Genomic DNA, 23,688 nt, shown 5'->3' with positions numbered 1-23,688 from the left:
ATGTATGTCTCCTCCACCATTCCATACCTGCCTCCCAGCTGCTGTGTGACTGTGCTATCAAAATCAAGTCAGTTCAAGCGAGTACTGCCTTTTATTGGTGTCTCTCGCCTCCAAGATGAAGTGCGGAATGCGGCGGCGGTGCCAACAACTCCCGCTGGCCCCTGCAGGTATTTATTGCCACCAGGCGGCGCTGCGGGCGGTGGGGGTCTAATTGGTGCTTACCAAGCCATCAGGACCCTGTAAGAGCCCATGATCACTGGGAGGCTGCGGAGGAAGTGGCACTGTCGGCCTCCTTTTGGCAAATGAACAACGACTGTACAGCATCCTTTGGCTGTGGCAGCAAGCGGCGAAATTAGTTGCCGGCGATTAATTGCCGTGCTTAGCGCCGCACGGAATAATGTCTTATAAACCCATCCAAGTGTGCGAAGATTCCAAGAAGAAAATTAAACAGGTCGGAAACATGAATTTAAAGATCGTGCCATACGTCCAAACACTCGTTGTCAAATGTGTCCGTCTGTCTGTCTGACCGTCTGAAACCCGCCTCTCCACCATTCGTGGCATCAGAAAGCAGAGCAGGCTATTAACACATCAACCTGTCATGGCTATCACAGACTTGAACCGTGGCAACTACAGTCTCGGTTTCCGTGCTGACCAATTCAATGCGTGTTTCCTTTTGAGCCCTTAAGGGCACTTTGCACGCCGTTCCTGATCCCCAACCGTATCTAGGACTTCCTGTTCAATTAGTTGGGACAAGACCGCAATTATTGTTGTTGATAGGTTTATTGCCCGACCATCCCTTTCATCCGGACGACGATAATGGAGGACAACCGCACTCAAATGCGCATCAGCCGAAACCACCGGCATTGTTGTCTGCCCCACCGCGACCATGCAGCTGCTGCAGCCAGTTTTTTTATATAGTGAGTGAGAGGAGGAGTTGTGTGGGGATGGGAGGAGAGAGGGGCTGCTCCACGCTGACCCCTCAGTGGCCGCTTGAGTCGTCCAGAATGGCTACAGGCTTCGTTCAATTAAAGAGCGACGTGGCTAAAGCGTGCGGAGGGCTTAAACCACACCTAAATTAAGCAATTTTCTCCCCTATCCCTCCCCACCCCTATCAGTCTATTATGTGCCTTAAACACCCAGACCGTGGCTAAGGGATTGGGTACGGGTGGTGCCAAATAGTAGTTCTCAATGCTTTCTTCTGAGATGGCAACTGTTATCTTGATGACAGGGGAGACGCGAGGTATGTGGCTTGGCTAAGGCCCTCGATGCCGTCACGAGAGACGCCAGGTGATCACGTGATGCTTGAAGACGAAGTGGATAGACAAGAGAATGTTTTTGTTAAAATTTTGCACTTGAACCATGTAACTGCTGATGCGCATATATTTCTTTCGACTGTTGTTTAAAACATGACATCGGGTGTCATGAGATGTGTAGGGTAATGACAGATAGTTTGTGTCACTGTTCATGAGTATATTCGTTTATAATTATTAGCTGGATTACATATATGTGTTTGATAGATTATTTCGAGTATATCAATATTGGAGTGTATTACAAAAAAGATTTGCTTTTATTTCTGGGATTCGCTCCTTTTAAAGTCTTTTATGACTGATACCTGATTGTTATTGTCCGTTACCTGATTAAAACTTGTCTTAAATGTTGCTGAGGGATAAGATTGATTGAGCGATCGACTATATACTTGTAAGAGAGATCATATCACAGACACATAAGCCAGAACTTATAAACAAGATCTTCTCACATATACCACAACAGCTTTATCCCTCGTCCTCCTCAACTTTTCTTTTACTCACTTTCTCACTCTTTTCTTCTGAAAACTAACTTCGAGAAAAAAGTGGGTAGACAAAATGAGTCGTATTGTCTGAGCTATGTGTGGATGGCATCTCAGCTATGAAGGTAAACATATTCATTATGAATTTCCAAGCAAATGGAAGATGTTATCCTTAATCACTAGAGGCAAGGGAGAGGAGTCGTTAATGATACATGTTTTTCTTGGCAAACGATACCCTCCTTCGTCGCTTCCAGCCCGCACATTCTACCCGCTACCCCCAGACCTCAACTATTCCATTTTCTTTTCTTCGTCAAAAAAAAACTTTAAACAATGACACACGGTATTGCTATTTCAACCACTGTCTGTCACTCTTCACTGCTGTTCCCCCTTATTTAAGGGAAAAGATCCGATTGTATCAGTCGCAAAGAATGTGTGTGTGTTACCTGCTGAGCCTCAATGATGCACTGAAGAGGAAATTACTGCAGCAGGGGAGAGCACTCGCAAGGGGACGCTAATCTCGATAATGAGGGGATGTAGCACAGACTAACAATTCATTACCACGCCAAAAGGTTCATTTATAACGCAACAGATGAAAAGACTCGTTTATCAGTGATACCCGAGTATTCACGCATGGTTGATCAACAGATAAACAAGTGTTTACTGCAAGTCGGTCGGTAAATAGGAGCGACTCGCTCACTTACCCTATTGGGATTATGGGAAATGGGGATAATAAACCTTTAGTGGTGTCAGGTGTTTAGGGCATGCCTCGTGAAAGGAAAATCTAACTCCTCCCCTACTCATTGACCCCTGACCTGATAAATCAGGTACCGTTTGCCAGGTGCAGAGGTCATTTCTTTTGTCCATTGGCCAGCGCCAGCCTCGACCTCGAGGGTCCTAAGTACACAGTCACGAAGGTGAGCAACTTGCGATGGAGAAAAACAATCAAAACAATAAAGAATGAAACAAACCTTTCAGCAGTAGGTAAACATTACACTGTCTTAACCAGAAAGGAGAATAAAATGAATAATAAAAAAAAGATTATTAAAACAAGATGCGATATAATACCGAGAAGATAAATTATTATTGGAAGTTGTTGTTTCACTATCACTATCACTATCACTATCACTATCACTCGTATCTTTGTCTATGTTGCCCATTTCTCTATTTTTTAATCGCTCAGACCATGCTCCTCACGTGAACCAGGATGTTGCCACTAGGAGTTGCGAGTTTCAGCAGACCATGGGATGGGAATAGCACCGCGTGGCTTCCTCCCCGTAGTCCCCCCTCTTGGTCACTTGCGAACACAGCTTCTCTGGCATCGTTTTAAATCGCATTACCCCTTGATTGCATTGAGGGGTGTGCGTGAACCAGGGGCCTAAACTGCGAGGAATTCGATTGAAAGAGCTGACAGCACGCTGGCGTTGGCGATGAAGCCATTATTATACTCTTAATTACATTTTGTAACATTAGATACAGAGTTATGGGCGGGCCTTCATTTTCGCAGGCGTGGGGTGGAAAACGCGCTTAGCTGACCCCATCGTGACCCATCGTAGGTGTAGTAGCACTTATCTCCACCATCTCAGAAAAAAAAACTACAATACCTATGGTCCTAATGGTAGCAATTACTGCTCTTCTTGTACAGAACATGTTGACTCCAGGTTTTGTTGTTACGACAGGTTTTACACCCACAACAAAAGGGGTGTCTGAAAAATGTAAGGGTTAATCGCTTAGAAAAAAAAAACCAACACTTGTAATGTTTAGAAATTAATCTACAAATCTTTGTGTTTCTCCTTAGATCCTACCCCATTGTGTCCATTCTGTCTTCCGGCTGTTGCTAAGGACCTTACTATTCCTATAGAAGGTTCCAGCTCGACACATTTTGAAGCTTTTCTAGACATTTTCCATTGAATGACTAAGTGACCTTTGGGTGGTCTAGAGAAGTCCACACCGAGGCAAGTCGGGGGGAGGCCGGCACAGCCCTCACATTTCTCTTGCCTCGCTCACAGGGCAAGGACGTCACGAGGGGAGCGTGACCCTCGCATTCCACCTGCCAGGTAATTAAAGTGTGACTCGTGGTTGTTACGGTATTCAGCCCCTTTTCACACCTGCCTGCGCATAACGGATACCTGAGGGGTCAACTGCGGGCAGGCGTTTCCCGAGCTCTCGGGCCGATAAAGTGATTGAGCGCCGGCAAGTTAGCAACACATCAGGCAGGGTAACACGAATGTTAACTCGGCTAACATCGTATTTGACATGTCTTTATAAAGTCTATGACTTATTGAAATGTGTTTTCATGATTAATGGAGGTAAAAGACTGACAATCCCCGTGTGTCCACCCAGCAGTGATGGACACCTGATTGACCAGGTGGATGAAGGGGACAACAATGTCGAAATGGTATTTGTTGCATGCACAGATGTAGCGGTAATTTTATCGCAAATCCAGGCGACATGAACATTGAAATATGAAAAGAAGGGAGGAAAATAAAACAGTGTTAAAATAAAACAATAATAACGTATGTTTTCACACGTACCCACAAACAAACAATGACACAAACACAAACACACAGACACAACTACCCACTCGCAAACACACGGGCATGCGATGACATACACATGCACAGACACATCTGCATTCACATTACACTTACTTGCACCCGTACCCTAGTCTGGTGAAAGACACAGGTAGAATGTAATTCGTGTTGTTCTGCTGTTCGCTTTTAAACGAGCGATGCGGACTCACGACTTGACCCTTGACTCCCGTGCAACATGGGGGTCAATGCTCGTTGTCTAATTAGAAATGTGTTCAAATTGTTTGGTTTGATAAACAAAAAATGTCACTTGCTTGACCCCTGGTAATTGTTGCCAGCATTTACAAGGGAGTTCTTTTCTTGTAATTGTTATTTATTTGAGAAAGTTTGTATTGTTCACATAATAAATGCCGTTACTAATTACCCTGAGACTGTAATCATTTAGGAAATAGAAATTACCTACACATTAAAATATTTTTTTTACAAGTTAAAGACAAATCAAAATATTTCACCGAAGGTATCAAAAACCAAGTCGAAAAATATTCTTTACAAACAAGCGGTCGGAAACTGAGTTCAGGGTTTGAATACATCGTGACGACGACGACGACGACGACGATGACGATGATGATGATGATGACTGGCTCTCACCCCACAAGCCCTGCATCTTCCCACTCTGTTTACAATCACAAAGATCATCCAAGCGTAAAATGAGCCAATCGACATGCAAATAAATAATACTTTTCCGCTCTTAATTTTGATGTCCTCCTCCCTGTGGATGTTGAATGGCACAATGACACCGAGTCGCCGAAGAGGTTTGTCCTCGCCGAGTGTTATAGCTAAAGCCCTTTAGTAAACAGCCATCCAGCACTCGGCGAAAATGAGATACAAGGGGGGGACGATAAGTCCGTGGCGCGAGTTGAGGCTGGAGGAGGTGGACGTGCCGTGAGTACCAAGTGGAGGATAAAACATCTTGGTGTCATTGTCGTTTTGGAGGTGTTAGAGATAAACAGTTCAGAGTAGGTTGCTCCTTCCTTCACGTCTGTTTTTTAAATCAGCGGGAGACTACCTTTAATTTTTCGCAAAAGAGTGACTATGGTTATTTATTTTCTTGTTTTCTTTGCTGTTTAGTCGCTGAGAGAACTATATTTCTTCTTGTTATTTGCTCAACTATCTTCTGCTATTTCTAGTGTTTAACAAATTATTATCCAATACCTGTTGTTATTGTTTCTTGTATATTTACTAATGTTGACAGCAAATATTGTGAATATTTAAACCTATGGGAGTTGAGGGGGGGCTCTGTGCGCAAGTGTATGATACTGTTCTAAAATTCACTGTTGTCTTTATCCTTTAATCCATTATTATAGGAGTATTCATTTAGTTGTCTTAATGCATCTTTTAATTATGCTTCATACATCTACTTGGATTGTTTCTCTCTATTAAAAAAAAAAAACTGTGGTATGCTATTCCACCCAGCAATGGTGTTATCAGACTGCGATCACTATTAAACGCATCAGGATCCCCACTGAAAAATTCTTGGACTACATTCATATGCCACAATGGACACATGCATGAAAACTTTATGCACATAAGTCCTCCAGGCAACATTTTTAAATGCTGTGGCGTGCAGCAGTTTTCATGAACATAAAATGTAAATGTTGTCAGCGCAAGTAGCTGGTGTGAGAGATGCTGGAAAATTGCCTCGGTATACTCTCGGACTTTTGTAAGTTGATGTTTTTAAATTTTTCTCGATGAATATAAAGATTATGACAATTACAATAAATTATTGCTATCGAAATCCTTTTCTTTCTTGCTTTCTATTTAACTTCTTATCCTCTTCTTTTTTTTTCTGGTTCAGCAGGAACATAAACGTTGCATTGTTTTGCAGCTTTGTCAGTTGTCTTGCGCAACAGTTTCGCTTGAATGAGAAATTTCTTCCTTGTTAACATAACACAGTGTTATTTTAATAACTCATGATTCATGATTACCACATGGTAAATGACAAACTAACTTGGTAGACAAACCAGGTAGATCCAGCGACCGACCTTAACCTATTGCAGCTTAAAGACCAACCTGAATGGTTTGCGTTTATTTTATTTTTTTTATTTAGTTGTTTTGTTTTGTTTTTGTTTTGTTTTTTTGTTGGTTTTTTTTGGGTTTTGTTTTTTGTTTTGTTTTGTTTTGTTTTTTTTGGGTTTTTTTTTTTGTTTGTTTTTTTTTTGTACGTATCGGTAGATATGGCGTGTAAACCTAACCTATAATTTTCAACACTCAAAACCCAACCGTTAATTAATTATCCGCTAGCAAAGTCCGCGATTCGCACCTGCGATCAACGAGCGGCGCTAATAGTGTACTACGTCACGCTAACGGTGTACTACGTCACGCTAACAGTGTACTACGTCACGCTAACGGTGTACTACGTCACGTTGGTACACCACTCACAACATTGTGTGGTAAGCTAGTTCACACTTCGTGATCATCGTACACCTGTGCGGTAAATTAACTCACGGTTCGTGACCAGAAAACATCTCTGTAGTAATGTAACCCATAGTTCGTGACCCCAAGGCAATAAAGCAAGAGTTTGGATTATCTGGCGCGTAGAGACTTGCTGTGAATGAAAGATGAAGATGCAACACTCCCTTCAACATGGAGTTATTGCTGAAGAGTGCATGATACTTGGTTTATGGATGTTGCGATGACACAAATGATGGAGCCAGGCGACAAGGTGGGTGTTTACAATCCATTGAAGGGTATGATACACCCTGGAACTCTCTGTACTGGTTGTGCCTATTTCCACACCCTAATGTAGTCCGTACGGTCTATGCATTACAATATTATGTTGCGAAAGTTTCTTCAGGTAAATTTCGCCAGTCATCGTATCTGTTCGTTTAAAAAAAACTGGATTTAGCTAGTTATTTATGCTTTTGTAAACTGGAATGACCAAGAAGATTTATTTTCAAATCGTTATTCATTCGTTTGCTCCTTTTTAATTACTCCGCCATGAATGTGAAAAAAAGACAGACTGTCGCCCTTTATACAGACCCAGCTTCGTGCAGAGAACCGCCTTCAATATCCCTGTGGTCCCATTGTCGACCAGGGCTCTCGAACCATTCCTCCCAAATCCCTGCCATGTCTTCTCCAGGCAGTCAAGCCGAAAGAAAAACAAGCGAAAACCAGCAAGGTATCTATTAAGGGTGGTCGACTTTGCCACACGCATTACTTCGGGCAGTTTCATTTGCTTGACTACAGGGGACATTCGGGTGTCTAAACCATGCAGCGGCTAAAGTGATAAAGGGTTAGATTTGTAACCGACACCCTTTTTATCCGGGTGGACAATTGATGCTTTGCTGCGGAGGGCCCGCAGGCCGTCCAGGGCGCTGTTTATGCAGACATTTCTTGGCTTCTTAGCGTTGTGAATACGGATGTCGAGGCAGCTGTCAAAATACCGGCCCGAGCCTGTCCCTGCTGTTGAACATACGGGTACCCTGGTCGCTACATAGGCTTTGGGGGCATCTCCGTCGGTCAGTGGACACGGTTCAGTTGCCAGCATTGTGTCCAGATATGAGTCTGACCTGCGGATTTTTTTACTCACCCTGACACCTTTTCAATTGTGAAAGAGTGCTTGACCCCACCCTGTCCCCTTTTGGTCTGGGTTACATTCGTAATACTGGCGAGTTGTGTCCCTTGATATGTCCCAGGTCGTCTCTTAACAAACGCCATTTGCTAAGATGGACAGTAGTGTGACCATAAGCAGGAAACACAGATGGCAACGGGTTCATCAAGGCCTTTATTAACCCGGACAAACATTGGTGAAAGTTTGATATAGTCTGGCAAAATTTTACATGCCACATCCTATAAAGTCTTTGCCAAACTTGGTCCAACATTTGCCCAAATTTGTCCGGTCAAGAACGATCTTTAGAATTTGGCGCTTGGACCTTAGCAATAACAACAAAGGACAACACACTGAACATGCCAACGCAACATCAATAGAATTATTATTCTATTCCTTAATGTTTTTAGATTGTATATCATTCCTGGAAGTTGTACATATTAAGCAACATACAACAGAAAAAAAGAAAATAAAAAGGCGGAGCATTATTGCTGGCGTGCAAATAAAGAGGAGAAAATAGCCTTCGTGATCCTCGGAAGACTGTTTCAGTCCCGTGTATGCGCTAAAGTGGTCTGCTAATTCCTTCTCGGTGGCAACTAAGCATTTTAAAATGAACAAAAAGTGTCTTCATACAAAATAACTCTTATTATGTCTTTTTCCACGATTGATCATTCGTAATGGATTTCCTTCCAACATAAAAGTCGAATTAAACTTACCCCATTACTTGTCTCCAGACTTATTCAACCAGCCCCTTCCTTCTCAGCCCAATAAAAACGGTGATAAATTGTGTACTTTAAATTTCTCTTTTTCTTCTTTTAAAACTGTTCCAACGGCCGCGCCTGTGAACCCGGAAAAGAGATAAACACAAAATACCGACGGAGCCGCCGGTGTCGGGCATCAGTGAAATCCCTGGACAATAAAACCTGCCAATATTTTCCATCGGCGAACAGGAGGTGGCATGTCGGGCAAGGGGGAGGAGTAGGGAATGAGGAAAAGCTGTTGGTTTCTTTTATGCAGGTGAACCTCATCGGCCTCGACAAGATTTGAACACGGGAATCCATTGATAAGGGACGAAGCACAAAGACAACTCGGCGGCGAGAAGGGCAGACAACACAGGCGACCAGCAGTGAAGAAACTGTACCAGGAGGAGGAGGCGGAGGTACAGTGACCAGCAGCAAAGCCAGTGTACCAGGAGGAGGAGGAGGAGGCACGGGGGAAGGTTGATGCGGCTGCCATGCGCGCGCTGCTGGGAGAGGAATGCAGCGCGTGCACTCTCGTCAGCCGCCGGCGTGTGCGGTCGCGCCCTCGAAGACATCAATTTCTCTACTGGAAGACTTAGGGAAATTATCTGCAGCAGATTGTACTTTGACTTATAAAAAAAAGACAAAATTTGTTTGTATTCTCTTGACTTCTTTTAGACATCTGCTCGCCCTCGTCTCCTCCTTTCTCCACTCTGGTATCTACGACCACCACGTTTTCTCTGTGTATATATTGCTTTTTATCTCTTTGAAGAGAACATGACCCTATTAAATAAAAAAATTTTTGTATTGTCTTGTGTGTGTATATATACTTTATTTATTTAGTCCTTTTCTTTCATGTACGTACCCATTTTTATTTATTCTAAAATAAATTCTAAATACATATTTGTGTTATTAAAATTATTTGCCAAACAGTAATTAGAAAGAGCAAATCGTGGAGTGGCAGAACTACCCCTCGATACCAGTTTAAACCATTTTTTTCAAGCCTAGCGAGGGGAAAAGAAGAGGCGGCCGTGCATTTATGCTCTCTAATAATGGAGAAGAGGAAAACACAAAACAGCGACAGAGCGAGAGTTGCGGCGACCGCAGCCCGGGGCGAGGGACCCACGGGGGACTTTATCAGACAGGCTAATCCGATTGCGGACTGGGCACAAGAGAACTTGCGAGATGGCGACCAGCGTTTATAAACACATAATTAGGCGGGGATTGGGTCTTCTGAAAGGATTCGGGTGAAAACGATGATGCGGCCGGACCACGGGTTCGCTTAAAAAAATGGCATCTGTCACGTGACGCGCTGGCCGCCCAATTACCTCCCGCTCTTTTGTTTTAGCGGGGGAAAAAAGCCGCGGAGATGGCCTGGCTACTTGGGCGAGGGCTGGAGTGGGAAATGCTGGTGTAGGCGATAGCTCCCTTTCAGCCCCACGGATGGCTGCAGTCTTGTGGGACGTTCTTCGCACGAGTAAACAATGGCGGTTCAAGCTCTGATGCCATTTCATAACATTCATTATTCAGTTTGGGCGAAATTGATTCGGTATGGGAAATCTGTAAAAAGCAGCCCTTGTTTGAACATTAATAAGAGGTCAGCTGTGGAAGATTTTAGCACCTGTGACGATACCGGTTTTATTCTGCCATTAGCTCAGTCAAGCATACAGAGACTCGTCAGACTCTCGCAAGTCATCCCAACGACTCTGTCTGTCTCTCTGTCTCTGTCTCTGTCAGTCTATGCGTGCGCCTGTGTGTGTGTGTGAAAGTCGGTCATAACCTTATCGGGTAGATGGACAAGCGGATTATTAATGCATATTTTAGGACATAATAACATTTCATGTTTTTAAAAAAAAATCCAAACCACTCGCACATAATTCTGTCAAATATGGACCATGAATAATTACAGTTTACAAAAAATTATGGGGTAAGAGGTTTATAGCTATCAGTAGAGAGCCGTGACCCCACCTCCCTTTTTTCTTTCAATCGAGACAATATTTGGACCTTTGGACTATATAAATGGTTCAGACACGCATTTAAAAATCCTTTTTGTTTCCTTGTTTACAGATGCTGTATCGATGTCATGCCTCGTCACGAAGATTCTTCCACTGCTAACAGACTGAGGTACCCAAACCTTCTCACCTTTCAGTGATAGTCATACAACAAGTTACAGCTTGTACACACAAACCTATCTAAACCAGATATAAAAACTGTAAAACGGATGAAATGGTATCCTCCCTGTCACTTCTTTTTTATTCCTTCCTCCCTTCTAAAACATTGAGTCATACTGCCGTGAGTTGTGGAGCATTTCATTTAGTGTGTTTAGTATTTTTATGTAGTACCATTCCATGCTGATGACTTGTTTCTCATTTGGACCTGCTTGTTAGCGAGATGAATAAACCTTTGGGTGTCTTTTTTTTTTTCTTTTTTAATCTCCCCCACCGCTGTGTAAAAATTGAGGACAGACCGCTGCGTGTCTCGCCCCGCCTCTATGCCGGATTCTTCGCATCACACACGCATCACAGCTGCCACCCTCGGGTTCGCCGACTCGTCTATCGTCTCGCCTTTCGTCCAATCAGAATGACTGTTGTAAAAGCCGTCTCGGCAAGCACGAACCTGAAGCAGACGACAAAGCCGCGGACATTGTACATTGTATCGGAGAGTTTGTAAACTGTCCTATTGGCAAGAAAGGGACACGATTTATGTATGAGATAGAAATGTATGAAACCTGCAGCATCCATACAAGCAGGTTCACGTGCAGCTAGACAAACCGTGGACGACAGTTTGTGACGAAACGTCTGTCGAGCTTTGCTGGGTTCATGGGAAGCGGTGCCGAACTGTGAAACCGAGATGATCAAATGTTCGTTCTTTTCTCCGAATCTCAGTAAGTGTCGAGAATTAGTTCGGACATTATTGTTTGTGTAGAAAAGCTTTGGTAGTGGGAAGTCGGTGTTTAATTTTAAAAAAAAGGAGACGGACTGCGGAGGGTGTTACCGCCACGTCAGTCACCAATAAAATGTTGCTGTGTGTCGCATCGACCTTTTCCTTCTAAAAATAAACTTCCAAAATTTCGCCACGGGAGGGATTTTATGAGAACAATACAACATGAATGCCACCGCGCCTCCAAAAAGACCTTACGGGTTCAGCATCGAAGCCATCATTGGCAGCAGCAACAGCACGAGACATAGCACCATCACCAGCGGAGGGAGCCTCAACATTCCAAAGACCGGTAAAGAGAGACTGCGGGATTCGAAGCGAGACAGCACACACCGCGTGCAACTGTCCTTCGCCTCACCTGCGCCTCTCGTGTCGGATGCAGTGCACAGGGGGGAGGCAGACGACGAGGAGGAAGACGACAGGAGAACGGAGACCCGAGTGCCCGTGCCCCATCCTCACCTGCCAACGTCAGCACAGTTGAAGTCGTCGCTGTCGGCGGTGACCGCTCGGACAGGTGGAGACCGTGGGCGACGAGATGTGGTTGGCGACGTGGGCCTGCCGCTTGCTGTTGGAGCTGCTGCTGCTGTACATACCCAGAACTGCTCACTGTGCGTTCCCTGTGGGGCTTGACCACCAGAGGTGCAGCCACCCCGCACCTACCCGGCCTTGTTAGTCCAGCCCTGGGGTCTGCAGGCCTCCCTCACCCTCACTCTCTTGGAGGCCCGTTTCCGCCAGCTGTGGCAGCGGGACTGTCCCTGTCTCATGGGCTGCTGACGACCGGAAGCCGCGACCCACTAAGCATCTACCCCTGGTTGCTGGCACGACCAGGCCACTGCTATGGTTACACCTACCCTGGTATGTCTAAACTGATCTATCCTCTCTTTCAACTGCTTTTTAAATTTTATTTTATTTCTTTATGATATTGCTGAGGGTAGCAACAATGTTAGACATTTTGTTGTTTTAAAGATTAGTTAAGTGTTTGTGTTATCATGGTAATCCTTCAAGTGCAAGTTCAAAATGTATGATTGAAGATGATCCACGATCGGCTTTAACGGTCTTTTTAAGTAAAATATTTCTCTATTATCAAGGGATGTGTGGAGAGGTAGCCGAGGGGTTAATATCGACAGTTCAATGCCCTTTGTAAACAGGAAGTGCTTTGATGACGGTAAAAGGGAAAAGCAAATCAAATGGTAAAGTTGGCTTAGATGAAAAATTCTGACTTTCTGAATCATGTCCGCTCTAACACATATTTGAGCCGATTCATGAATGTCACTGTATTTCCGTACCTCTTTCTCGCAAGAAATTAGAATTATTATAATCTGTAATTAGACAGGAAAAAGTTTCCAGAAATACTGTGTGTCAGATGTGTCAGGAAACTGAGCGACTGTTCAGAGACCTCACTAACAACATCACATGCCGGCCTTCTTCAAACTCCCTGTATTTTAGACACAATTATAAGTAAACTATTGATCTTTATGAGGCCAGAAGTTTTAATCGGACAAGATTCAAAAATCTATCATTTCAGGCCAAATTACCACTTGACTCGCTTTATTCTTTAAATATTCATGGCTGCGATTAGCATACTCAACTGGGGTGCCCTTTGGGGTGGTTTTGTAAGTCGTACATACATTGATTACTCCTAGACTATGCACATCTGATTTCCTCCATTTTAAGACATCCATATGCACGAGCCCATACGGTATGCAGATGCCTGTGTATCGATGCCAAATGCCTAGCGAAGGAGAAGTACGAAAAGGGAATTATTACATATCTTTGGCGTTCACCGCTGATTTTCGTAGCCGCCTGGCAAGATTCGTTGCCCAGTTATGCTTGAGAACACCTGGTTATGTTCATTTATAATTAAGTGACTTTCAGACTTCCGTGAGTGTAGGTTCAGACATGTGGGCGATTGATTGCTGTGTCACGTGCGCATCTTCTTGCTGATACTAATCTGCTCCGAAACAAACCTCCATTCTTTACGGTTGACGACGACATGAATGTTGCAGTGAAGGTAAGCAACAGCATCTCAATATCCATTGGCCTCTCGTTTCTTTGTAAACCTTGCAGTCTTCTTCCATCCTTTGAGTATTTTACCCCTCTTCTTTTCTCGTTTTTTTTCTCTATCTCTTTTTGGTCATTTTTAGTTTTATTCACTCATTCACTCACTCTCCTTTCCGAACTATTACCCTCTGTGCGGCGTACTTGGCGATGGACATATGTAAATCTCTGATATTTCAAGTATAACATTTTTGCTTTATGATTGACCGCCTGCTTAATCTGACACATCTACCTGCAGAGACAGGATTTTCATCTGTAAATGTACCTCCTCATTATACACTTAGTTAATACATTTTATATCTTCTTCTTTGCATATCTGCTGTTTTAAAGTTTTCAAGGGGCTGCTAGTTTTATGTTCATTTTCATGGAAGCAGTAAATGTTATGCTGCATATAAACCGGTAACCTTTCAATCGTTGGGGAGTGGGGTATAGAGACCACCCTTTTCTTGGGGCCCAGCATTTTTGTGATTGTGATACCTGTCTCCTTTCCCTCTCGCTACTTCACCTTCCCAACCCTTTATGGAGTCGGTTTTTCCGACAGATGTGTCGACTGGTGGTAAAAATTTTCTGCGCCACATGGGTATCGAACAGGCGCGCTTCCGGGTTCTAAAGTCAATGCCCAAACTTCTCGGCTTTCCTATTCACCCCACTTAGTATTCGTAGAAATTTAGTGTTTAGGTCACGTGCAAAACAGGTGGAACTGTAATTAATCTCAGAAATTAGAAGAATCGCATCTTAAGATGGTTCAGAAATCAAACACCTACAGGTACAATACAATTCATTAACAGGAGAAATATATCCTCCTTGGTAACACGACTCTCAGGCAGAAGCCCCCCCACACACACACTCTACCTCTGCTACGAAATGGAGGTAAACCACAGTCAATTACTGAGATGTACTAGAGCAACAGAAGCTTCATCATTCAGGAAACATTCCTCCTCTCTGACAACAAACGCTAAAAAAGCAAGGGCAAGTACATACTAACACCTCTTGGAATCGAACCAAGAAGCGAACTCTTTTTTTTACGACTACAGAAAAATTGTTTCTAAAAATAAAGCTTAAGTAAGCATTACACTGCTAGATATTCAACAACTTTTAAAGCTACTCAACAGCGAATTACCAATTCATTAAAACTAAGATTTAATTACTAAAAGTTGTATTTAGTATTTTTGATGACTAGTATTTGAGGAATGCTTTCATCGTCGGAATAATTTACAGCTAAAGGCATCTGTCATTTGTAACTGAAAGTGTACTGTTGTTACAAGTTAATGTAACCTATATCTAACAGCAAATGTAATGCAATACACAGAAAATGTGAAATCCTCTTTGCATGTATACACACATACCCAAAGACCTCAGACGCACCCGTTTATTCATACACACATGCTCACCCATGCATGCGTGCACAATACCTTTTCATTTCACTCCTCCTTTCTCGCATACTTCTAATCTCTGTTTCTTTTTCTCTCTCTCTCTCTCTGGCAGGTCACAAACACACACACACAAGCATGTAAAAATACCCGCGGACATGCATACCCGCCGCCGCTGGCTCAGTGTGTGTTGAAGGGGTGGCCAGGCGGAGGGCGGTGCGCTAGCTCAGGGTGTTAGGGTGTCAAGCACTTGGCGTTTCCATGGCTTGATGAGAGTCCGGGCCCAGCTTGTAATCGATACCTGCGACTGGGGCCGACTCCTCGCCCCGCACACTGTTTGTAATTGTGAACACGGCCACAACGCTTACATAAGAAGAATCAAAACCAGTTTTCAGTCTGTGACCATACATGGAATAATAAATATTGGTGTGTTTAGGGTATATGCAGAGGTGTTTGCTGAATGTGATTGTCTCAGTCCTGTGTCAGTTATTCATATGTTCTTCGGAGCGGAAAATTCTGCCTTTTGTTGAAGTAAATTATACTGAAGATGCTCACACATTCTTAATCATCGGAATATTTTTTCGGCAGCTTTAAAATATAATAACCTTCTCTCTTTCTTGGGTCCAAGAGTTATTGTGAGGAATACATGATGTGTATTATCTAACTGTGATGCCTGTCTGTCCGTCTGTCTATCCATGCATTAATCTCTGTTAGTCTGCTTCTTGCATATCTGTCAGCTTAATCTCGTCTTTATTTCCTCCTTTGACATCTGCTACAAAAAGCATTTGCCTAATAATGATTTGTGAGGACTGTTATCTCATGCCAGCATAGAATTTAGGGTTAACAACCTGCTAAAATATATATATATATCTGCCTATCTGTCATCTTCAGATCATAATAAAAGAGTGATTTATGCAGGCCATACCTCACGCTCGTAAGAAGCACGCTCAGCGCGTGAGACAAGAACAAGACATAGACAACATACGAAGGACGGAAGGATAAATAACAGCACTGATGACTAATAAAAGAAAAGTACAAAAAAGCATAGAGAAATCGGATAACAAGAACTGGGGGTATCATGATTCTACAGAGGAAGACGAGTAGGGAAGTAACTAATACACAAAAATGTGGCGGGGAAGGGGTTGAAGATGAAGTAGTTTTGTGTCGACTGTTGTTAGGAGCAATGCTTCAGGAAAAAGTATCTTTTCAGTGCACTTTTAAAGAATTCAATTGTAGGGTAACTGGTGGATATAGAAAGGGGGTGAGTTCCATTATTTTCTGCTCAATAACTAAAAAGTCTGTGACCGTATGTTGTTTTTCTGGAACAGGGTTAGGTAGGATACGATCGTCTGATGAAGAGTGCTGGGATGTAGAGGAAGACAGGTGTATATATATATATAAAAACGATAGAATGGTGAAAAAGTAGAATAATCAAATTTGTAAAAAAAAATGTAAAAGCCTATCACATAAATAGTAGTATGGAGACTTTACAGGTGTGTTTGTTTTTTTACATTTAAATACTTCTTTATTACCCTTGGCAGCAAAGTATCACTAAAAGATTGCCACAAATAATTTCTTAAAGCTACGGGACACTACTAAACGGAGTTTATAAAACATTATTACTATAAGAATGAGCATTGCACTAATTTTCTCACAGTTTTTTTTTTAATGGAAAATAAATTTCAGTCAGTCACTTGTGGGAGATATGGTAGCTGCGTGATATCCGAAATAGCAAACAGGAATTCGAAAATGTAATTTTTTTGTTTTTATTTGTTGAAGCTAGATAAGTTTATTGATACAAACCACTTCAAAATGTTTGTTTTGACACGCACTTTTTACAGAAAAATTAATATCAACATTAAATAAAAGACAGTGAAGACACAGAGGTAGTAGAAGGTAAGGACAAAGAGTTAATTAAACAGTAATCAACAAAGGTTTATTGGCAGGACAGACTAATCAAGAGATATAAAAGAGAGAGAAACAGGTTAGTAGAGGGCTGTGTTTAGGAGTAGTGCTCACGAAAAATATATTTTGTTCGGGCTTCCTCGGTGGATTTTAATTGTCATTAAACTGAAAACAAATAATTGGGAAAATAGTTTAAAGATATTATTTGTTACGAACAGAGGTAAAGACTGATGGATGCTTACTTTACAACTCCTCGACATCACTTCACCTCCTAGAACTGTCGAGTGCTTGGAATGAGAAGGAAACGAGGGTATACAGTGAGTATAAAAAGACAGACCCGATGAATCTTTACAAATCATACTTATTTTACACAAACACTGATCAAAACCTTCCCTCACATTTCACTCGAGTATGTCAGGGATAATCAGGTGGTTGAGAAGCAGACGATGAGTCAGTAAATATAATTGACATACGACAGCCATCTGATCCGTTAAGTTAGCACAATGGCGGAGAGTGCATTTAAATTGGTGTGATCTATTCCCTGGGGACCATCTGTCAACAGGCCACACCACAGAAAGGAGCAGACAGACCAGACACTGCGACAAACGTGCGTTTATGCAAAAAGGAAAACACAAGCTATCATGTGCAGGTGCCGAAGCCTTGTCATTGATGCATGATAAACGCCTGCCCTGTGTTTGTGTAAGCACAGGTTTCTGAGCCATGGCACGACTGTCATCATGGGTGGTCTTAAAAACGAACACAGTGCTCGGCTTCTGTTCGTTGGTATACGCTGTCTATCTATATGAACAAACAACTTGTTATTGGACTGTTGATTGAGAGCTAGAAAAATTTATCATCTGCTACCCTCTGCCTTGAGTGGTTCGGTGGTGCAGCGGGTAAGCGGCGCCTGTCAGTGATGATGAACTGTCCTGGGTTCAGGTCTTGTCTCCTCTGTTCGTGTCTCTTCTATACATCAATTCTCCGTCCATCTTCCCTTTCATTTGCCTACATTACATGCAATTGTTCTTACTCTCATCACACTGTTTTTATTTTTGTTTTTTGTTTTTGTTTGTTTATTTCTTTGTTTTTTGGGCGAACATAGAAATCAATAAAACACAGATATGATGAGTAAGAATGCCATTTTTATATGTTCTAGTCAGCTGAATAAGATCGAAAGTCCACACTAACAGATTCTTCTAATGAACAAGTTTTACAATTTTGATAATTAAAATAGATTCTAAAAGATATTAATTTACAAATTTAAATATATATATACATACAGAAAGAGAGAAAAAAAATTTGAACTACCGTTAGGAACAGGGTTATGTAATGATACATAGCGATACGAGTATTGGAAGTAGTTTTACAGTTTCAAAAATCAGTTTGATGGTATTGTTTCGAAAAACAAAAGGGTTAGACGACATGGATATAGAGAGATGTGCAGATTCAATTATACTGTCAGTATACAGTTTGGGCATTTTTAAAATGGTTGAGTTTAAAATGTCCTACTGCTATTCTAGTAAGCGATGTATCAGTTTCTTCTTTTATTTGAATTTGTATAGTGGATCTCAGTGTAATAACTTCAGATTGTATGAGCTACATATGAGATTTTTATTTAAAAATAACATATTGACTAGATTACTCGGAAACGGGCAATTCGTGTCTGTACCTCAGTTTGGAGGCCAAGTAGCTTGGTATTTGGATGAAGGACAGACACAAAAAAAAAAAAAAAAAAAGAAAGAAAGCTACAAGAATTATTGCTGGAAGAGACAAGCAGGTGAGTCGGTAGGAAGGTGGGCAAACACGTAAATGGACAGTTGTTACCAGTCGTACTATTCTCAAATAATCTTCGTGTGTTAGTTTTTCGCTTGTTAGTTCTCAAAATGTCAATTACGCATGCTTCGTGTAAAACATCTAAGGAATTGCTCTTACTTAATCAACGATTCATACAAGCAGCTGCAGTAATTTCAAAATATCTTCTCTATGGAACCAAAACCGTCTATTTTTATGCTGACAGTTTCCACCTTTTTTTTTCTTTGCTTTTTTTAACTGAACTGTGACAGTAGCACTTAATAATAACATTTATAATTCTACTGGAATATTTAAATAATATAGTGTCATCTTTGTCGCAATATATTCTAAAATGTCGCCTGTTACCGGCAATTAAACCTGGATGTGCGCGTGCAGCAGTGAACGCGCAGAGCGAGCAGCAGTGTCAGCTCTGGTCTTGCGTCAAGGGGCTTATCCCTGAACTAGTTATCGCCTTGTTCCTCCAAACAGCCAGTTCGTTTGCCGAAGAAAGGGAGGCACGACAACTGTGAAAAGCCGCAGACCTTCAGCCTCGACCGCCTCGTCCTGACTTCCACAGCTGCGGGTCTCGCCACTAATGAGACCAGATCGCAAGACTCAAACCTCAACGGCAAACAACTGCGACACTGGGCGACGGAGCTGCTTCAAGCCTCGCAGCGCCCTCACCTATCCTTAATTGCCGGCTGGCCTAGCAAAGGGTTGCCCCTTAATTGAGCAAAGGTAGAAAAGCGGTGATTCGCTCTCACCTCGAGAGGACACTTCAGAAGCTGCAACGAGGGCTCTGGGGACCGACACCAGTGATGCCCAGTTTGCTTAGCTGCACGTGCGTTGCCTCGTTTCTCAAAACACATCTTTCTCGACAATTGAGGGTAAATTTTATTGATACTTGTCAAAAAGGTTAAGGGGTGCTTGAAAGCCGAAAGTTCGCAGAGAGAACTGCGGTACGGGGGGCAAGCTTCTGTCTTCGTCCCTTTGCGCGTTAATTTTAAAAGGGTTGCACTAAACATGTCACCCTGGATAAGCTCCCCTTTTGTGCGCCATCATCGCTAAGCAGGCTTCCGCGGGGGGTGAGAGGGAGTAGTGGAAAGGGGAGGGAGAAGAAAGGAGGATAAAGGGAAATAGAAGGAGGGGATTCAAGTGTTATGATGCATGCAAGATTCCAGACACTTCCATAAAAGGAAAGAAACTGACAACAGCAAAAGTCCCTCGTGATCTTCTGATGGCATGTTTCGAGCGACCGAGCGCTACCGCTTACTTTTGATCTCGTTAAACAGGTTTATGCTGGAATACCTCTCCCTCTGACAAGCCAAGACTCCGCGGTCACTTAGCTTCCTGGGGTAGCAAAGCACCCGATTGTTTTCAAATTGAAATTTATGCGCTTGTTACAACGCGCTGGCATTTGCTTTTGGGCAGGACCGAGGGCAATAGCAGACACGTAATAACCACCATCGTATTCAGCGGGTGTTTGCCTTCCCACACTTCAGCCCCGCGCACCCAAACTGCTGCTCTCCTCGCCGGCCATCTATTTCCTTATTGTTAGGTTCAGGGATAGATCCGTAGAATTATTTCAAGAGTCGAACTGAATTATAAAATTCGCTCCTTTTCCGCTTAGAATTAGTCCTGAATGTCACACGCCCTGTGAGTTCTTTGGTTAGTTCGGAACATTCAACAAAAATTTAAATATCACAAAATAATAGAACCCTGCAAAAAATTAAATGATTAAACAAACGAACAGAAGCAAATAAAAGAGGTTTGGTTAACATGTATCACACAGCGAAAGACACTCTGACCATTGTAATATATATATATATAAGGAATACACACCGACCACTGATTTTTTTTTTAGATATATATTATACACATGTGAGGATCTCTCTCTCCCCCTCTTCTTCAGTATTTCTTCATTCCCCTCCTAGTCTACCTTCAGTGTTATTTCAGCCATTGCCGTGTGAAGATTCCCTTCAACTGTGTCACCCTACTTTCCCTAATCCCCATCAGTGTTGTCATCCGCCAAGCGTTACAGGAAGCTTAGTCAGTGGTAAATGATCCATCATGGCACTCGCGGCTCAAGATAAGTCGCTGGCCTTTGTAACAAACCCGTGTGTCAACAGGTCTGGGCACAAAAGGTGACAAATTGCCTAATTGAATTTGAATTACAATTGTCTTGGGGCTCGAGACAAGAAAGAAAGTAAATTCGTCTTGAGCGCAAAGCCCGCGTGTCTCACGTTCACCCTGATCTGTCAGTGTCAGCGGCCACGGCTTTTACAGTAAAAGAGGGGTGGAACATAAGGGGTTAAAAAGCTAGTGAAGAATATATTTAGATATCGTCCCATCACGATGGTTTTTCTTCTAGTTCTTATTAGCCCGTGAAGTGCCATGTTTCGGCGGTTAAATTGTTAGCTTATGTCGGACTAACGCCAAGATTTCAATCGTGACTGTGATTATAATAGGGCTAAGGCTGGTCTCCGGTCCTTCACACACAACCATTGCAAGACTGAAAGCAGAAAATCCATCCACCATGAGATTCCTCTTCAGTAGGACTGTACATGTTGCTAATTATTTAAAGAAGAATAGCAAGCATTTACTATGTAACAGAGATGTCAAATGAGATTCTTTTTAAAATGTTAATCAGTTAAAAGGAGTTAAAAAATGACTTATGGATAGTCTTCGGTTGGTTCGAGTCCTACTGGCCGAGCAGTGACAACCTCGTCAAAACGTGTCTGTTAGAGGTACCCGATCTCATGTACCCTCTTTAACAAATTTCAAGAGAGCATTATGCATTCAGCTCTCAAATACCTGCTATTTCATCTTCACCAGTATCTGCAAAATACTGCTACTATCATTGGTGGTGGTGATGATGATGATGATGATGATGATGATGATGTCTTATACAGAGGCGTTCCTGAAAAATTAACTGCAGAAGATATAATGATGTCCAGCATGATAAAGAGTTGAAGGCAGCTGGTTGCCCTGAAACATTCCTGTGTAGTGAAGTAAGGCGGCGAATAGACAGACTATAAATTCTAACCACAGATGTCATACTGGGTGTGGTGATAGTCCGGACAAGAAAGAGGAGAAGGAATAAGAGAAAGAAAGAGGAAGATAAGAATTTGTTTAATAATACTCTGTTGTGTGAGCTGCTTTGTAAGGATCAGTGTTGCCGCAAGTAAAATTTTTAATAATTTTAAAACATACTTTTAAAGAAATTAGTTCAAGACTTTTGTATATCTAAGGATAAGCAAGGTGTCAGCAGACTTGTCCTCTGCGATAGAATCTATGTTTGAAGCATTGGTGAGCATTGCCCTGTGTGTCCTCTGTAATACAGTATATTAATGATACAACAAATGCGCCGTCTTGCATGGGGATTGTGGGAAAGGGATGTGTTCAACTGCTCGAAGTTACTTTCATTAAAGATATTTGATGTATCCTTACTATTTGAATTCTCCATCTATTGGTATATATAAATATCACACACACAAACACGATCTCAGAATAGTATGCTTTCTGTAATGTGTGGTATCCAGTGTGACATTCTCCTAATACCTGATTTTTGCCGTTTATTGCAGGGTCCGCAGAAGCCAGCTTTCTCTTTCATCCTTATCGGAACCAAGCGGATCCGAACAGCCTTCTCGCCATCACAGTTACTGAAGCTGGAGCAAGCCTTCGAGCGAAACCATTATGTTGTTCGGGCAGGAAAGGAAGGACCTTGCCTCCAAACTAGGATTGACGGAACACAGGTACTCAACAACAACAAATATTATTTGTCTGCTATTAGATGGGTATTAAATTCTTACCTGTTACCCTTTATCTCATCGCCATGTATTAGTAGCTAATAGAAATATTTTCTCTTCTTATTTTCGGAGTATATCATTTATTATTTAAAAGGGGCTTATCCTTCGTGGTGCAGAATCTTTATGAAGGACTGCGTGAGGGCGCTTGGTAATCTCCCTTTCTTGCTTGTACGCATTGTTGAAATAACTGATGATTTAAGATGAACATCATAAACAATATCTTTCCTCTTCATGCTGCAAACATTCTTGTAACATTGTGTTCATTTCTCTTTTTTTTAAATTGATTGAAAAAAAAAACTTATTTTTCTAAATTTTGTTATAATCTGGTATTGTACTCTTACTATTGCACTTTCTGTCTCATCCTATCTATTGGTTAATATATATTTTTATTTTTTTTGGTACTTGATATTTATGTAAACGTGTTTATAGCACGCCGTGTGCATATTCGGAAGTTTCAGTAATTTTTTAATCTGGACATGAATAGCATATGGCTAGATAGAAAAGATAAACAAATGGAGAGAAAGAAAATAGAAAAAAATCGAACTGACGACCTGCTCTGCAGTCAAGCCTTTCCTGGACAAAGATAAAGAAAGAGAAAACGAAAAGAGCAATGGAAGGAGGAACAAACTGTTTTTTCATGTCCTTGATCACGATCCTGGATTTACCCCTCATCAATAAAAGTCTTCTAGCCTCCGAATTCATTCCGTAAATATAGTCCAAGTAAAATGCTTGCCTACTGTTCCTTGCAACAAGATCTTTTTCTGGACAGTCGCAAAAGTCATGGCACATTAAATGGAATCCACCTTATTTATTTGTGCACCATGCCGGCCTCACAATAACTGCATTGTCTTCATCATTGGACCCGCACTGCGAACATGGTGTGTGTGGCTGGATGCCATTGCTGACCTAGCCAGTGATTACAGGCCGCATGGACAGAAAGCTTGAGTAGCTAGAGGTCGTGGTGAGTGGAAGCCAAAAGCTGATTTAGCCCTCGTCATCAGTCTGTTTTTTTCTGCCTGGAGCGAGCTTCAGACACGTAGGGCGCTGGTCTGACCGGCCCTCGCTGGACGGACGTCTGGCACGTAAAGTAAACTTCTTATTACGGTTTTGCGGCGTAAATAGGATTAGTTGGGCCCATTCCGACATGATAAAATAAT

At 42.2% G+C, this 23,688-nt stretch overlaps 1 protein-coding gene across 1 annotated transcript; it reads left to right on the top strand.

Moving 5' to 3' along the window:
• On the top strand, positions 1 to 22,473 carry LOC112564123. The gene is made up of 3 exons (XM_025238727.1): positions 1 to 167; positions 11,897 to 12,453; positions 22,307 to 22,473. Exons 1-3 carry the CDS (start codon positions 1 to 3, stop codon positions 22,459 to 22,461), a joined length of 879 nt encoding a protein of 292 aa, XP_025094512.1. The 3' UTR covers positions 22,462 to 22,473.
• The last annotated feature ends 1,215 nt before the right edge of the window (positions 22,474 to 23,688 follow it).

This window comes from Pomacea canaliculata, linkage group LG5 (genome assembly GCF_003073045.1).
Source record: "Pomacea canaliculata isolate SZHN2017 linkage group LG5, ASM307304v1, whole genome shotgun sequence".
Lineage (NCBI taxonomy): Eukaryota > Metazoa > Mollusca > Gastropoda > Architaenioglossa > Ampullariidae > Pomacea > Pomacea canaliculata.
This window is presented reverse-complemented; position numbering and strand designations above follow the sequence as displayed.

Coding starts and splice junctions, on each gene's coding strand:
- LOC112564123 (XM_025238727.1), top strand. CDS start 1: ATGTATGTCTCCTCCACCATTCCATACCTGCCTCCCAGCTGCTGTGTG. Junction 168..11,896: donor ACTCCCGCTGGCCCCTGCAG/GTATTTATTGCC, acceptor AGACCGGTAAAG/AGAGACTGCGGGATTCGAAG. Junction 12,454..22,306: donor CTATGGTTACACCTACCCTG/GTATGTCTAAAC, acceptor CGTTTATTGCAG/GGTCCGCAGAAGCCAGCTTT.